At 40.7% G+C, this 18853-nt stretch overlaps 1 protein-coding gene across 1 annotated transcript; it reads left to right on the forward strand.

Annotated features, from left to right (window-relative positions):
* The first annotated feature begins 2079 nt into the window (after positions 1 to 2079).
* On the forward strand, positions 2080 to 17608 carry LOC106612968 (homeobox protein BarH-like 2). Its single transcript, XM_014214719.2, has 4 exons — positions 2080 to 2522; positions 12144 to 12459; positions 15565 to 15649; positions 15968 to 17608. Exons 1-4 carry the CDS (start codon positions 2336 to 2338, stop codon positions 16265 to 16267), a joined length of 888 nt encoding a protein of 295 aa, XP_014070194.1. The 5' UTR covers positions 2080 to 2335; the 3' UTR covers positions 16268 to 17608.
* Positions 17609 to 18853: the final 1245 nt, after the last annotated feature.

Here is an 18853-nt window from a genome sequence, read left to right on the forward strand (position 1 = left end):
TATTTCCTGGTGAAATCAAGTAAATAATCTAGATTATTTTAGTTAAATTACATTTACAAGACCCAAAAGTTAAAATGTGAAAGACAGTAGGCCTATATCTTGGCAGTTACCCACAAACACAAACGAATCAGTAATTGCCTAGTCCTCTCCCTGTTTCATTGACAAATAGATAGGTATTCGCTTTTAGGCAGTTATCCTATAGCCAGTAGGTAGGTATTCGACAACACTTGATAGTAATAAAGCCAGAAGTTAAATTGAGGGTAAATAATACATATTTGAATGACGTCATTTTTCTTTGCAGGTAAAAAGGAACATAACCTTACTTAAAACGCATCTTTATGTTTGAGTCTTTATGTTTGAAATGTCGGCTGCTTACTTACCTTGAAAATATATCCATGCCATAGCTTTTTGGTTTTAACGTCAAATTCGTTGACAAATAGGACTACAAATCGTTATAACGGCATAATAAACAAATAACCAAACAGTTAACGGCACAATAACAACAATACAATAATAATAATAATAATCTGCTATTACCATTTAAAAAAATACCTTTAGTGTGTTATTGTGTTAGGCTGCGAAAGTAAATTTGGAATAGAAAAGACGATCGTAAAACAAGTGCATAAGAAATTACAAAGGCTAAAAGGTTCTCTTTCAACTCACAACAATTATACTCGCGGTAGTCTGCAATCAGCGTTGTACTGCAAAACATGTTTAGTGTTACTGTTCGTTAATAGTCGTTTATAGTCGTTTTTCTTATCCCTTAATTGCTTTTAAAGAATAGCTACTATAATAATAATAATAATATGATTTTGATTGATGTGTAAGCCCAAATTGATTAAATACATTCATTCCTACGTAGCCTACATATACATTAATTCATTTTATTCCCACCAGTTAGTATAGTCGTTTATAGTAGTTTTTATTATCCCTTGATTGATTTTAAAGAATAGCTATTACAATAATAATAGTGTATTTTTTATTTGTGTGTGAGCCCAAATGCATCAAATAGACTACATGCGTACGTAGGTTACCTATACATTCATTGTAATCCCACCAGTTGGGCCTAACATAATAGGCCTGAAGCTTGTGACAAAATATCATGCTTTTGTATGACCAAACATTTCAATTCATTCTATTTAGTAGTCTACACACTTCTCTATTACAATTAACTACGCACATCCAGGTAATTTCCGAGATTGAGAGTTGCGTCTCAAAATCAGTAGTCCTATTGATTTTCGTGAAATAATATGAACACAATAATTAGCTGATAAAAGGTTAGGCCTAATACTAAAGCAGATAATAATAATGCTAATGATAATAATAATAATACCTCCAATGGTCATCTGAGATATTGTATAATATGGCTAATGTTCCTACTGTAAAGTTTTTAAACTCCTTGTGCAATTAGACTGGATATAGGGAAGACCAAAGGAGCGAGACCGGTTTGGGCTGCGCTGAGAGAGCGAGAGCGGTTGAGGGAGAGAGAGAGTGTGTCTGTAAGTCATAGAGAGATAGTGCGTATTAGACCATATTAGACCATATTAGAGACACATATTTCCCTCAGATTACGCAGATCTACAAAGAATTCGAAAACGAACCCGATTTTGATAAACTCCCATATCTACTGGGTGAAATACCATAGTGTGCCATCACAACAGCAAAAGTTGTGACCTGTTGCCACAAGAAAAGGGCAACCAGTGAAGAACAAACACCAATGTAAATACAAACCATACTTATGTTGATTTATTTTCCCTTTTGTACTTTAATCATTTGCACATCGTCACAACACTGTATATATACATAATATGACATTTGTAATGTCTTTATTCGTATGGAACTTACGCGAGAGTAATGTTTACTGTTCATTTTTATTGTTTATTTCACTTTTGTATATTATCTACTTCACTTGCTTTGACAATGTTAACATGTGTTTTCATGCCAATAAAGCGCCTTGAATTGAATTGAATAGTGGGAGAGAGAGAGGGACAGTGCGAGAGAGGGAGAGAGAGCGAGAGAGACGTTGATTGACATCTGCACTGTCATGCAGTAAAGATGTGTATGGGGAGATCGTTTATATATAGCCGCGCGTCCGGGCACATTGTACTCAGCTCATAATAACCACTCTGAAGCGCACTGCGCGGCTCAAGTTGAAGGCAACTGCAGTTAGTGCTGCTCAGGGATAGAACAAAGCAAGCCTGTTCCGAAAACGGAAAACTAAAATGCACCAATAAATCGCTTGAAGACACCCAACTCTCAAGTTTGAACTGGTTTCATTTTGATATTTTGAGTTCATATTTGGGCACAGTGCGAAAGCCAAGCACATCGGGAAATCATGCACTGTCAAGCCGAGTTGAGACTCTCCTCCCCGGTACAGCTGAAAGCAGCCAGGCGTCGCTACAAGACTTTTATGATTGACGAAATTCTTTCCAAGGAAACTTGTGATTACTTTGAGAAGCTTTCTCTTTACTCAGTATGCCCTTCACTCGTCGTTAGGCCTAAACCTCTGCACTCATGTTCGGGTAAGTGAATATGCTTGAACTCTGTCAAATCAAGGGATGCTGATGAATGCATAATGGTGTTAATGGTTTATATATAATATTTCTATGCATGCAGTGAATGCTAATCATCATTGTATTAAAACTACATCTGATTTTGTTTATCATGAACAAAGTGAGTTATAGGCATATTCTTCTTATTCTTCTGTAACGTTCAGGCTATCGTCCATCATGTGTCTACTCATATCACGAAATACATAAGGCTAATGATTATATTAGGAGTATTGACCAAATATCTTACATTCAATTTTCAGTAGAGACCATAACATGACGCAACACACCTGTGCAGAATCTATTACATGTCAAATAACAGCTTTAGAGAAATTGAGCTGCATTTGCATGACTTTATTTTCGATAAATCTACTCGAATATAAGCAAATAAGGAACAGGGAGAGGTCCAGAATCACATTAGACGTCATGATTGTCAATGAATGTTTAACAATGCAAGACAACAATGCTATAGACATGGACCATGTGTAAAATGAATTCAGGCGACTGGCCTGACTTGTACTTTTACTCATGGTGGTCCTTTATATTCGTGTTAGGCCTATATAGGTCTATATTGATCAAAGGTCTATATTATGGTGAATACTATTGTGATAGCCTGCTATTTACAGAGATTTTGTCATGTAACTTTAACCTGTGAAATTATGAAATCAAAAACACCAAATAAATGCAACATGTACAGTAGATTTAATTTAGACCCCAGTGTTTTAGTAACTTATTTGTTAGACTTGAAAGTTTTAATTTCCTTTTAAAACAGCAGATATGATTGAATCCATTTCCAACCCAAAACATTATTTCACAGTTTAACAGTAATTTCCATGTTATTTCATTCACAATTAAAACCTAATGCACTGGGACCTATAACATTTATTTAACAATTCCTCAATACACTGTCTCACAAGCAATCAGCAAATCCCTCCAATCAGTCTAGACTATTAGTCTACTGTATTACTCTGACATTCAGATCATTATCAGCATCAGTCTTTTATGTTCATGTTAAAGATACAGGATGAACCAAGTCCCAGTGTTGTAATCAAGGCGGTTTGTAAAGTGAAACCTGGTTCCCCGTTAATTATGTTGACACTGTTAACTTAACATATTCTCTTCTGACAAAAGACACATAAACTCAGAACACACAACAACCAACCCTGCACTTAGTTGAACAGCAGGCTTTTGGTTTCTAGAGCCGTAACCACTAGGCCACTTGTCCTCATTCAGAAGGATTCATGTGGGCGCTGTGCTAAACCCAGAGCCTTGCCTAATTACTTTTACTGCTGCCACTTTGCATTTACTGAAGCATGGGCAATGCCCTCTACCTAACTCTCTTTCTGTGTATATGGGGGTGCAAGATGTGGCCAGAGTTCCACGGTTTGATATTGGTGAGGGCAGGTACATGGTGGTTAAGGGCAAGGTTAGTATGTCATCACTGATGGACATTTGTCTGCCTGACACTACAGTTGATTGTGCAAACACCATGAAAGTTTACAGTATGCTGATAAAGTGTGCAAGTCAGGCCCAATGACCTTTATTCATAGAAGTATGTTGCTTTGTGAAGAGAGATTCATTGCAATTGTCATCTCGTAAATTGCAGCACAACTCATAATTTCATGGGTTACGTGCACTTCATCCAACTGTTTCATTGAGGAAGACTACCTTCATTCTTCATTCAGTATCCCGAAAGGCCAATCAAAACAAATAATTATTGCATGTTCTTCCTTAATCAATACAAGCAGATTTGAAAAAGCACAAAACAAAACATTGTCACAAAGTGTGAAGACACAGATAATGCTTTGTTTACAAATCATCTAGCAGCACTTGACCTGTTCACCGGACGTGCTACCTGTTCCAGACCTGCTGTTTTCAACTCTCTAGAGACAGCAGGAGCGGTTGAGAGACTCTCAAAGATCGGCTATGAAAACGCCAACTGACACTTACTCTTGAGTTGCTGACTTGTTGCACCCTCGACAACTACTATGATTATTATTATTTGACCATGCTGGTCATTTATGAACATTTGAACATCTTGGCCATGTGCTGTTATAATCTCCACCTGGCACAGCCAGAAGAGGACTGGCCACCCCTCATAGCCTGGTTCCTCTCTAGGTTTCTTCCTAGGTTTTGGCCTTTCTAGGGAGTTTTTCCTAGCCATTGTGCTTCTACACCTGCATTGCTTGCTGTTTGGGGTTTTTAGGCTGGGTTTCTGTACAGCACTTTGAGATATCAGTTGATGTAAGAACGGCTATATAAATACATTTGATTCGATTTGATTTGATTTCTCTAAATCATCATCAACATCAACTCCTTTTTCTTCCCACTTATCACGGCTTACTAACTGTAATTTAAACACAATTACTGTTGTTCTGCAGTCAGTCATAAAAACTTTCACCACTGTGTTATAATTATACAGGGAATTGATAAATACATTTTCCTAAAATGCATTTGGCATGAAAGACTATCACATTTTTGTCCTTCAATTGCAGCAGCATTTCTAAATCCATTCTTAATGGGTTATCCTGCTGTTATGAGTCAAAACAACATTGACTACTGCTCTCTCAAGTAACTATTATGATAATTGCCTAAACTATGAAATAATAGCCGCTGCAATTTGATGATGACAGTGACAAAGGTATAAATAGCAGGCGATGTGTGGTTTAGGTGTGTGCCAGAGGGCACTATAAAGGGTTTTGGCAACCCTGTGATGGATGGATAGAGTAACCAGCCCACCACCACTTATTCGTAGCTGAGGAGGTGTGAGACACAGTATAGTCCTGCACTTCAATGGCTTGTAACGCTCAATATAGAAGCTGGCAGGCTTATAGGCCCAGGGCCAGTGAAAGGCCATTGGCCCGATGTGGTCCCCATCAGTGAAAGTGGACTCTATATTTTTACAGTGTGGAGCTTCTGCTCCAGCAGTTACCAGTAGAGGCTGCTATAGGACAGTGGTGCTGGGCAGGCAACAAACCAGGCTGTGAGGCCTGGAGGGCTTTTACCCAAATTAACAGCTGTTTGTTTGTTCTTGATGTAATATGGCATCAACTAGTAGGATGCCACTCAACATGTCAACAAAGCGATTACTCCTCTCTTTGATCCGGCAACCCCCTCTGTTCTGTGATGATTTTGTCTGTCACAGATCACGCCTCTCTGCTCCCTGCTTTATGTTTCACAACGGTCCATTTACCTGTGCCAAGCCAAATGCCCTTACGACAGTGTACACAGTAAAACCAGTTGATGAGCTCAGAGCGTATTCTCTGCTCTCGTTTTGTGCCTTGTAAAACTACAGGAGTGATAGACCTGCTAGACAGACCTGACCTTCAGCAGAACATTACCTTGCTGGGGAGCAGTGAACAGTGTAATGGCAGGTTACAATATTTCATTTGGAGTCTTATCTCTCAGCAGAACCCAGGGCAAGGCTTTTAGTTGGATTTCTGTAAGGAGGTGAGAGAGATAAAGATCTACTCCAGCGTAATCTCACATGACAGAGCGATGAAAAACGGCCAAATAGGAGGGTGTGGACCTCGAGTTGCCCAGGTACTGCAGCATAGTCCTATGCCACCGCTGAGGGTTTAGGGAAGAAAGCAGGGAGAGCCAAGGGTTTTCATACCATTTTAACAGTTAATCCACCACAGACAATAAGGCCTGCTATTAACCATGAGGCTAGCTTGAGGAGTAGGATCATGTCTCTGTTAACACACACACACACACACACACACACACACACACACACACACACACACACACACACACACACACACACACACACACACACACACACACACACACACACACACACACACACACACACACACATTTTTACAGTAGATTGCACTGCACGCTGCACTGCACACACAATGCCGTCGTATTGAAAATGAGAAAATAGCATCACAACACTACACATAACATTCAAGAAACATCAAAACATCTCATGAAACCCAAATTTGAGTTGAAATTGGCACTTAACTGGTCTGATCTGTGAGAGTTGAAACAGATTAAAAAGCAGCATACCCTGTTGCCCATCCCATCCCTGCAGTGTTTGACTTGGGCTGGCTTGGCAAGATGGCTGTTGAGTGAAGAAATATATGTCTAATGTAACACTTCTCAACCTGTCACCACATGATGTACCCAAAGCAATACATGTTGCTGTAGGTTCATTTGGCCTTGAGTGCCAAGTCTTGAATCATCATCTTGGAATGCAATTAAACAAAGAGAAAAGGTGCAGAAAATAAGGAGTAAAAAGCAAACAACCAAAGAGCTTGTTGCTGGAGATTTCACTGCAAACAGTAAAATGGTGACTCATTCTACTGAGTAACTGCCATTGTCAAAGCCTTCAAATGATAAACAGTACCAGTTAAAAGTTTGCATACACCTACTCATTCAAGGGTTTTTCTTTATTTTTACTATTTTCTACATTGTAGAATAATTGTGAAGACATCAAAACTATGAAATAACACATATGGAATCATGTAGTAATGAAAAAAGTGTTAAACAAATCAAAATATATTTTATACTTGAGATTCTTCAAAGTAGCCACCCTTTGTCTTGATGACAGCTTTGCACACTCTTGGCATTCTCTCAATCAGCTTCATGAGGTAGTCACCTGGAATGCATTTCATTTCAACAGGTGTGCCTTCTTAAGTTAATAAGTGCAATATCTTTCATTCATAATGCGTTTAAACCAATCAGTTGTGTTGTGACAAGGTACAGTGAGGGAAAAAAGTATTTGATCCCCTGCTGATTTTGTACGTTTGCCCACTGACAAAGAAATGATCAGTCTATCATTTTAATGGTAGGCTTATTTGAACAGTGAGAGACAGAATAACAACAAAAAAATCCAGAAAAACACATGTCAAAAATGTTACAAATTGATTTGCATTTTAATGAGGGAAATAAGTATTTGACCCCTCTGCAAAACATGACTTAGTACTTGGTGGCAAAACCCTTGTTGGCAATCACAGAGGTCAGACGTTTCTTGTAGTTGGCCACCAGGTTTGCACACATCTCAGGAGGGATTTTGTCCCACTCCTCTTTGCAGATCTTCTCCAAGTCATTAAGGTTTTGAGGCTGACGTTTGGCAACTCGAACCTTCAGCTCCCTCCACAGATTTTCTATCGGATTAAGGTCTGGAGACTGGCTAGGCCACTCCAGAACCTTAATGTGCTTCTTCTTGAGCCACTCCTTTGTTGCCTTGGCCATGTGTTTTGGGTCATTGTCATGCTGGAATACCCATCCACGACCCATTTTCAATGCCCTGGCTGAGGGAAGGAGGTTCTCACCCAAGATTTGACGGTACATTGCCCCGTCCATCGTCCCTTTGATGCGGTGAAGTTGTCCTGTCCCCTTAGCAGAAACACCCCTAAAGCATAATGTTTCCACCTCCATGTTTGACAGTGGGGATGGTGTTCTTGGGGTCATAGGCAGTATTCCTCCTCCTCCAAACACGGCGAGTTGAGTTGATGCCAAAGAGCTCCATTTTGGTCTCATCTGACCACAACACTTTCACCCAGTTGTCCTCTGAATCATTCAGATGTTCACTGGCAAACTTCAGACAGGCATGTATATGTGCTTTCTTGAGCAGGGGGACCTTGCGGACGCTGCAGGATTTCAGTCCTTCATGGCGTAGTGTGTTACCAATTGTTTTCTTGGTGACTATGGTCCCAGCTGCCTTGAGATCATTGACAAGATCCTCCCGTGTAGTTCTGGGCTGATTCCTCACCGTTCTCATGATCATTGCAACTCCACGAGGTGAGATCTTGCATGGAGCCCCAGGCCGAGGGAGATTGACAGTTCTTTTGTGTTTCTTCCATTTGCGAATAATCGCACCAACTGTTGTCACCTTCTCACCAAGCTGCTTCGCGATGGTCTTGTAGCCCATTCCAGCTTTGTGTAGGTCTACAATCTTGTCCCTGACATCCTGGGAGAGCTCTTTGGTCTTGGCCATGGTGGAGAGTTTGGAATCTGATTGATTGATTGCTTCTTTGGACAGGTGTCTTTTATACAGGTAACAAGCTGAGAGTAGGAGCACTCCCTTTAAGAGTGTGCTCCTAATCTCAGCTCGTTACCTGTATAAAAGACTCCTGGGAGCCAGAAATCTTTCTACTTGAGAGGGGTTCAAATACCTATTTCCCTCATTAAAAAGCAAATCAATTTATAACATTTTTTAAATGCGTTTTACTGGATTTTTTTGTTGTTATTCTGTCTCTCACTGTTCAAATAAACCTACCATTAAAATTATAGACTGATCATTTCTTTGTCAGTAGGCAAACGTACAAAATCAGCAGGGGATCAAATACGTTTTTCCCTCACTGTAGGTGGTATACAGAAGACAGCCCTATTTGGTAAAAGACCAAGCCCATATTATGGCAAGACCAGCTCAAACAAGCTAAGAGAAACGGCAGTCCATCATTACTTGAAGACATGAAGGTCAGTCAATCTGGAAAATTTCAAGAACTTTGAAAGTTTCTTCAAGTGCAGTCGCAAAAACCATCAAGCACTTTGATGAAATTAACTCTCATGAGGACCGCCACAGGAAAGGAAGACCCAGAGTTACCTCTGCTGCAGAGGAAAAGTTTATTCGAGTTAGCTGCACCTCAAAAATGTTTGCCAAAATAAATGCCTCACAGAGTTCAAGTATCTCAACATCAACTGTTCAGAGGAGACTGCGTGAATCAGGCCTTCATGGTTGTATTGATGGAAATAAAACACTACTAATGGACACCAATAATAATAAGAGACTTGCTTGGAAACACATATAATGGAGATTATACCGGTGGAAATCTGTCCTTTGGTCTGATGAGTCCAAATATGAGATTTTTGGTTCTAACCGCAGTGTCTTTGTGAAACGCAGAGTAGGTGAACGAATGATCTCCGCATGTGTGGTTTCCACCGAGAAACATGGAGAAGCTTTGCTGGTGACATGGTCTGTGATTTATTTAGAATTCAAGACACACTTAACCAGCATGGCTACCACAACATTCTGCAGCGATACGCCATCCCATCTGGTTTGCGCTTAGTGAGATTATAATTTGTTTTTCAACAGGACAATGGCCCAACCCACCTCCAGGCTGTGTTAGGGCTATTTGACCAAGAAGGAAAGTGATGGAGTGCTGCATCAGATGACCTAGCCTCCACAATCATCCGACCTCAACTCAATTGAGATGGTTTGGGATGAGTTGGACCGCAGAGTGAAGGAAAAGCAGCCAACAAGTGCTCAGCATATGTGGGAACTCCTTCAAGACTGTTGGAAAAGCTTTCCAGTTGAAGCTGGTTAAGAGAATGCCAAGAGTGTGCAAAGCTGATATTAAGGCAAAGGGTGGCTACTTTGAAGAATCTAAAATCTAAAATATATTTAGATTTGTTTAACACTTGTTTGGTTACTACATGATTCCATATGTGTTGTTACATAGTTTTGATCTCTTCACTATTATTCAACAATGTAGATAAGAGGAAAAATAAAGAAAAACCCTTCAATGAGTAGGTGTGTCCAAACTTCTGACTGGTACTGTATATAATGTAATTTAAACTCTAAAAATCTACATTTTTAAAAACTTCAATAACGATTACATTATCGATACTGCATGATAAACAGGCATGTGTGTATCAAATGTTTCCAGCCTATTCTTGATCTATTATTAGGAAGTATTTATTCTGTAATGACTAGCACAAGCACATTGCCAGTCCGATCATTCCGATTGTGCTTGTCAAGAGTATCAGTGTGCTTTAGCATGGACAGAGTGCGCTCTCCCTGCTACACAAATGGTTTATTTGTAGGCTTTTGACCGGGCATTGGCCCTTGTCAACAATGTGTCAGATCTGGGCTCAGGAAGCCAGCTCAGTTGTCAGTGGAAAGTCATCATGAGGTCTGATTTTTCCCTTCTGACAAGCATCCAAAAGACACAGCTGTCACAACTCTAAAGACAACCTCAAGCTCTGCATTGACAGGAGATTTCCTGAAGAACGTGAAAGAAATCAAGATGTTTCCGTTCTTGCTTTTCAATCAATCTTCTCATTTAAAGTGACAGGAACAATTCATCACTTGGACTTATTATGTTATGATATTTCTGTGTATTTTGTATTATTCCATAATAATACAAATATATTTCTGAAAGACAGATATATGTGTTAAAATGTAACAGAGATAAATATGCCATTTAATAAAAAACAAGTTAGGACATCTGCACAGTTCCCCTCAGTTTGTCACAATCTCAGCATCAAAGACAGAGGTAATATAGGAGAGAAACAGAAAGAGAGCGAAAGAGAACGAAAGAGAGAAAGAGAAAAAGAGAGAGAGCGTTGTGGAGGGAAGGAGGCATCATGTCCAGACAGCAGCAGTAGCAACGATTCTCCGAGGTGAACGATTAGTGATGAGCTCAGTGCCCTGCGATGATGTCTTGCGTGATGTCATATATATAGGGATGAGCCCGAGGTGCTGTCTGAGAGAATGGGGGATGTAGATATGGTAGACCCCCCCCCAGTGCCATGCTCAATTACCTCCCAGACCAACCAACCCCACACCAGCTCCCATAACTGCTGAACATTACTGAAAATGTCAGAGAAAGGGGATACAAATTTAAGACAACGGTCTGCCTGGGTGTATCCTCTCAGTTGTGTTGTGTGTGTTGGGTTTGAATAATATAGCTTGTCTATGTATTGGTGGAGAGATAAGAGAGGCAGATCCACCACAGGCAGTGAGGAACACACAAGGGGAAAGAGTATACTGTGTATGTAATGTGACAGCATAATGTCCTCTCTACTCCGTCATTGTATTTTATCTCTCTCTATAACTTCTTCCTATGCACATCCCTCTCTCCTGCCACATAGCAGACAGAGCATTAGTTTCTATGTCAGTCTTAGTTCAGTCGTAAATTATGCCATGGGGATCTGCTGTTTATTTGAAGCCATAAGGTTTTTTCCACCAGATATTATGTTTATGCTGGAGCGCCGTCCTTGGTCTTGGCTCCAGTGGGTGGCCACCCCAGACATTTGTTACTTTTTATTGATTCTGGCGTCTCGCTGCTTCTGTCTGCATAGATAAAGAGATAGAGAGAGGTGGGGGGTGGGCGGAGAGCAAGACGAGAGAGAGAGAGGAATCATGGGGGAGAGAGTTAAACGGCGAGGGGCATAGTCACTTTGGATTTACATCCTTGTGTGTGTGTGTGTGTGTGTGTGTGTGTGTGTGTGTGTGTGTGTGTGTGTGTGTGTGTGTGTGTGTGTGTGTGTGTGTGTGTGTGTGTGTGTGTGTGTGTGTGTGTGTGTGTGTGTGTTCAGGGTGGCAAAGACACATAATTTATCTGGCCAAGGAATTTTTTTATTGGTGGGTTCAGAGTAGCAGAGTAAAACACACAGTGCGTCATTAAGATCAAAACCTTCTACATCAAAGAGGTCAAATCACTTTTCATAAAAAAAGAGCAATTTAAAAGAACCCAGTCTAAATGATTATTACAGGTCTATAAAAACTACCATCCGTGGTGATGCATACAGTACCAAATAAAACCACTACTAAAAATAAGAATTTAAAAGTACAATTGTATTTATTGCTCTGCATTTTACCCTGCCTCTGACCTATCTCTCTTTTTGCTTTTTTAGGGTCCTCCTCACTGCGGGCCTACCCCCTCCTCTCAGTCATCACGCGGCAGCCCCCCAACCTGCCCCCTCACCTTTCCCAGCCCTCCTCCCCTGGCCGGGTTCCCAACCTGACCCTGCTCTCCCCCCAGCACCACTCCCGGGTCTCCGAGCCCTCCCACAGCAAGACACCTGTCAGCATCAGCAGCGAGTCAGACACGGAGCACAGCACCCCCCGGCTGAAGAAGCCTAGACGCAGCCGCACCATCTTCACTGAGCTGCAGCTCATGGGCCTGGAGAAGAAGTTCCAGAAACAGAAGTACCTCTCCACCCCTGATAGGTCAGTATCGTATTGCATCTCACCACTGATAGGCCAAAATGAAAGCAGAGTCTGATTGGTTACTTGAAAGAAGCTACCTCCTGATAGATCAGTGTTATACTACCTCTCAAATGTCATACCGTATTTCATTCGGTGACACTCAAGCTGGTGAAAATGAACAAATTCTGTGAAAGCAACCAAACTTCATAAAACATAAAACAAATGCAATAGCTGACTAGAGGTTCAGCATCAACATCATAACATTTTGATGTATGTCCTGGGTAATGTGTCATGTAATGTTAAGTTCTCTAATCCAGGCATTACCTCAGCAGTCTAGTGGAGACAAGAGTAACGTTTTAACCATAAGCTTTTGAAAGCCTCAACAAAGAAACACTGCTCTATTCAAGAAAATCGGGACATCTGCCAACACAAGCAAACAGAAATATACTCCATTGATTGACTGCCAATCATGTAATATATGTGCAGGTGTATATAAAATGCATTTAGCTTTATACACTGTATTTAGATGAGGTAATATTCATGTTAATATCCATGTCGTAGGTTCCAGCCCCTGGGTCATTTTCGAGACCTGACATACGGCCATAATACATTTTCCATTTTATTTTAAACCCTACTTTCAGATTTGGCCTACCGGACGTATTTCCATTATAACCCAAGTTAATATTGAGCCATAAACCTCAGATTTTCCTTCGGTCGAGCAACAAGAACACCAGACAGCTAGTAAACCTCAGCAACACATGGTTACAACAGCTTGTTCAGAGCGAGAAGATAAATCATTATTTTACTAAAACTCAACAGCCACAAAATGCTTTGAAAATGGTCAGTTATTTTTTATATTGTTGTAGATTTGTACTAAAAAGGCACCACTGTATTTACTGGAACTTTACTATTTTAAAACCTGCCTGTTCCTTCTCCTTGGCCCTGAAGAATCTGAAAAAGAATTGGGAGAGCATGTTTGTTATCAACCCTGTTGGGGATTTATGAGGCAAAACAGGCGGGGTTGGCTTAGATTGTTGACAACATGTAAACTATCTTTAGTCTCCAATGTTTATTGAAAACATAAATACATTTGTAGGATGAGCACTTGTTGTCTCTAAAACACATCGTTACAGTTGTTGATTAGCTAGCTAGCCATATTAGCATAGACGTGACATCAGTAAAAACACGTCAAAACAAAACATGGTATCAAGAACAAGCTGAAACTAGCTGAAACAAGCCAACTACGATTCCCCACATGGCAGCTTCTTGTTATTTTTGCTAGCTATCTGGCCATCCAGAATCACAACAACACACGGCGTTCTGCCATGTTGAAATATGCGCATTATTGTTGTGAAGTTATCAACTAACCTGTTTATACACATCTCATCCTGGGGAAAACTCCCACAATGCATCTCTTCTTCAATGCAAATCACACTTCTCTGTTCTAGCCAATGAGCCACACCACACCTCCCCTGTGAACTCCCAGGCAGGCTGAGGTAGACTACAACAGCCCAGCGGTGATCCAAACGACCCACCCTGCCCTCACTGACAAATCTGTATAATGCCAATAATCAAATTCCCACTGGCTGTGATGAACTAGTTAAACCCACAGCTGGATGGAAAACATAAACAGAGAAAATCCCCTTTCAAAGCCCACATCACAAGTGTGGCGTGCTCCCCAGTTCACTTTGTTATGATCCAAAGATAACTCCTTGTCTCTGCTTTTTTTCTTTAGCTATTTCTTGGCTTGGAGACACTGTGGTCTTTGACTGAGACAGTGCTCTGAGGAAAACAGCATATAAAAAGCCCCTAACACCACACCACAGACTGTAATGATTTAAATCATTAGGCAATAATGATTTTATTTAATTGAGATTAGTACAATCAGCATCATCATCATTATCATTATGCATTAAGCTGCAACTAAAATCCCTGCTGATACAGGTTAGAGACTTCAACAGCAAACAGAGGACTTGTAAGTGCCTCCAGCACAGAGTCATTCTACAGTACTGTATGGGAGTCTGTTGCTGTAAGTGTGTGGTTTCCCTCCATAGAAGACTAATGACCATAAATAACTGGGGTGCTTTCCCCTCCTGAAATTACTTTCTTTGCCTCCAGTTCCTCCACTGGGCGGTTTGCCTGTATTTTTTGGTGTAGAGTGTTTTTAAAAAAAGTATGCACACACACTTTTCTTCTGCACTCAATCATTGAGGCCGTGCGGCTGTCTATACTGTCTACAGTTGTATGGACTGAAGTTCCCTCTATGTAATACTTTCAAATCAGGTCAGATAGACATGGTGAGGGCGGGAAAGAAGGGAGGATGAGAAGATAGGAAGAGGAGACAAGATCAGAGGGTAAGCTGATGGATCAGTAGTAATCTAGTCTCTCTCTCTCTCTCTCTCTCCCTCTCCCTCCCACACCCCCTCTCTCTCTCTCTCTCTCTCTCTCTCTCTCTCTCTCTCTCTCTCTCTCTCTCTTTACATCAAATGAAAGCCAGTTCCACTCATTTGAGTGTGAAGGACTTGAGATTTCAAAAACCAGATAAAGCCCCCTCCCTCTGTAGGCTGATCCGTCTTTCACTGACCCCCTTCCTGGGATATCATGTTACACGCCAACCAATATCCTTATTAGTCATGGATCAGAACATGTGGTGGAAGTGTCCAGGATTCCATACCCCCCTGAACATCCAGATACAGATGCTTTGATTGGATAACTGAACTCCCTTACAGATGTTCAATAAGGGTTATCCTATATGCTGCAGGTGTAAAGTCTCTCTCTGGACCATAAGAGGGTGTATCAAAGAGACTACAGTACTTTGATGCACCATGCCAGAATGTGGTTATAAAGTCATGGTTAGGATGCAAGCTGGTCTCCAAAGGGAACGCCACCTAGATGATACAATATATATAGCTGATGATGGCATGCATTTCAGGGCAGGATAGTCAACAGGTGATTGGAAAGATAAAGTAACTCATTCATTTTAGTTTGATTACTCCAGCTACACCCTCTCTGTGTAAATCAGTTGTCTATCTCCTGCTGCTTTTCATCTTATAAAGAATGAACTCAAGTTTAAAAAACATGTACACTGAGTTGCTGTGTATACTGTGTGTCTTTGTTTCCCTGCAGACTAGACCTGGCCCAGTCCCTAGGCCTCACACAACTTCAGGTGAAGACCTGGTACCAGAACAGAAGGATGAAGTGGAAGAAAATGGTGAGAGTGCCACACACCCATAACAACAATGACCCTGGGTCAGTGTAGAGAGAAGGAGTGGTAGGGGTTGAAATGTCTGGGTTTGAGGCATGATGAGGGACTGGGACACCAAAGTCTAGTCTAGTCAGGTCAGCAGCTCAGAGAACAAAAGTCTCAAATCGTTAACTCCCCAAATTAATGACTGTACGTGGGGCAGTTCAGAGCCATACATCTTCCCTTAATTACTATAATAACCATGGTTGCCTTTGACCGCAGCCAGCATTTATCACAACCCCACTGAGCCATGTGTCTGTGTTTGTGTGGGATACGTTGCTCCAGGTGCTGAAGGGAGGACAGGAGGCCCCCACCAAGCCCAAGGGCAGGCCCAAGAAGAACTCCATCCCCACCACCGAGGAGATAGAGGCAGAGGAAAGGCTGGCCAGGCTGGCTGAGGATGAGAGGATGAGGATCGCAGCCGAAGAGGCCTTGGCCCACGGAAAAGCTCCCCAATCGGAACCCCAGAACCTCAGCACGGTCGCCGGGGCAAGAGAGACCCACAATCTCACGGCGGTGAGCGAGGGTCGAGTTCAGCGAGAGCAGCCACTCCCAATGCAGTCAGAGACACACGCCACCAGCTAAATAAGACAATTATTAATGTATGAATGAAACAGCTAAAGACTGGTGCTGACTGGAATACAGAAACACTTACTGTAGTGGCTCAAGATCGCTGAAAAAAGCCTGTCTGGTGTAGATTATTCAGTCGTGTTTGAGGTTTTACTGTACTGGATGACTTTCATAGGTACGGTAGATCATTTGGGTTTTGCCATATCACTTTTGGCATATACTGGAATAAAACGAGTTTACATATAGTGTCAGTCATATACATAGAAATGAAAAATCCAGAATTGTACAGTGCATTTTGTCCCTGTGTGAACAGTGTCACCTCCCCAGCCTCAAACCTGCTTTTTCTACTGCGAGAGGACTCCTTTAGTCACATGCTATACAGTTTGCCTAAGTATTGTAGTTATAACATAACATAAAATGACCACACTGGTCATGGTGCCTTTTTCTCTCAGAGGATATCACAAGTTTTATCAGTCTAGAAACACCAAGGTTTATTAATAATAAATTAAGTGTTATTTTACAGTGTTTGACTTTTGCTTATTAAAAACAATACATAATTACTATATGCTCTGGATTACAGTTAACACTGCCGTTGTACCTGTTCTGTACAGCTTTGAACGAAATTGTATTTCTGTCCCAGAGCCACAGCATCGTCTCGTTTAATTATGTTGTGTTCCTTTTGCATTTGATGTTTCCAAAACAATATATTTCAATTTGTATCTATAAAGACATGCACTGTAACATACTGTAGCAATATTCTTGAAAGAAAAATATATGTTAGATAATGATATGCAGTATATGTAAATTATTATATTTTAATTTGGAGAAAAATAGGGTGTATCGAATCCTTTACCTTTCTCTTTTGACTCTGGGGCAGAGTGATTTTACTGCCACGAGGGAAGCCTCTTAAACTGTCAGAGACTGTAGAATTGAATAAATCACAGCCTGTGCCAAAGAAACGAGGAAACTGCCAAACATTTAAAATCTTTTAGAGAGGTTCTCAGCCCGCAGGCCTTTGCATCAACGGAGCCCCCCTCCAACTCTGCCTTAGACTCCCCACATAAAACTGTCTTCAGCTGCTTGTCAACACTTTTATTTTCCGCTTTGGCCTCCTGTTGTTTCCTTCCAAAGATGTCTATTTGTAAAGAGTTCCTTTTTTAAAACAAAAAATCTATTTTTAGTTTGATATAAACTAGTACAGTATTTTTCTGATGTAAATAATGCTTGTTGGTAAGCTACTGAATAGTTGTTTTGGCATGGACAACAAAATGCTGATTGTTCTGTATGTTGTTATTTTTACCATGTGTTTTGTGCTTTTATATACACTTAATAAAATGGCAATCATTTCCATATGAATGATGAAAGTCCACCATTATTATTATTATCATATGAATTACTATTTTAAAAACATTAAATAGCAGACCACAAGCATGGACTCCAAGGTTAGTTGATTTTCAGGAAACCACATTTGTATTTTAACACTATTTGAACCAGAATGAAGTGTACTCCTAGGCTTATTTAATCTTCATCCATAAAAATATCTTTATGCTCTCACTATGCTACAAGGAATCTTTGGTTTGATCTGATATGCAATGCAACCACATATGCATGAAACCCTCTGCCGACATGCAGCAAGAGGTTCGAGCTGAGTTGACACAAAAGCTTGTCATAGATATGTGTAACGGCTGTCTGAAGAGAGAGTGGACCAAAACGCAGCGGAGTTAGTGTTCGCCATATTTAATACTTGAACGGAACACTATACAATTACAAAAAACAAGAAACTGACAGCCAAACAGTCCTGTCAGGTGAAACACACTAACGCTTCGATCTCCCACTGCGGGAGGCGATAATCCCCAGCCTGAGTCCATGGTCCCTCTCCGTCCAGGATTTGTTCCCACGTCCATGAGTCCATCATGCTGCTCTCCTGGTGCTGCTCCTTCCTCCGCTGCTTGGTCCTTTTGTGGTGGGTAATTCTGTAACGGCTGTCTGAAGAGAGAGTGGACCAAAACGCAGCATTCCATTGTCAACAGCCAGTGGAATCCCGTGGCGCAATATTCAAATACCTTAGAAATGCTATTACTTCAATTTCTCAAACATATGACTATTTTACACCATTTTAAAGACAAGACTCTCATTAATCTAACCACACTGTCCGATTTCAAAAAGGCTTTACAACGAAAGCAAAACATTAGATTATGTCAGCAGAGTACCCAGCCAGAAATAATCAGATACCCATTTTTCAAGCTAGCATATAATGTCACAAAAACCAAAACCACAGCTAAATGCAGCACTAACCTTTGATGATCTTCATCAGATGACACTCCTAGGACATTATGTTATACAATACATGCATGTTTTGTTCAATCAAGTTCATATTTATATCAAAAACCAGCTTTTTACATTAGCATGTGACTAGCATGTGACTAGCATTCCCACCGAACACTTCCGGTGAATTTACTAAATTACTCACGATAAACGTTCACAAAAAACATAACAATTATTTTAAGAATTATAGATACAGCACTCCTTTATGCAATCGCGGTGTCCGATTTTAAAATAGCTTTTCGGTGAAAGCACATTTTGCAATATTCTGAGTAGATA

The sequence above is a fragment of the Salmo salar genome, chromosome ssa09, assembly GCF_905237065.1.
Source record: "Salmo salar chromosome ssa09, Ssal_v3.1, whole genome shotgun sequence".
Classification (NCBI taxonomy): Eukaryota; Metazoa; Chordata; class Actinopteri; order Salmoniformes; family Salmonidae; genus Salmo; species Salmo salar.

Coding starts and splice junctions, on each gene's coding strand:
- LOC106612968 (XM_014214719.2), top strand. CDS start 2,336: ATGCACTGTCAAGCCGAGTTGAGACTCTCCTCCCCGGTACAGCTGAAA. Junction 12,460..15,564: donor TACCTCTCCACCCCTGATAG/GTCAGTATCGTA, acceptor GTTTCCCTGCAG/ACTAGACCTGGCCCAGTCCC. Junction 15,650..15,967: donor GGATGAAGTGGAAGAAAATG/GTGAGAGTGCCA, acceptor ACGTTGCTCCAG/GTGCTGAAGGGAGGACAGGA.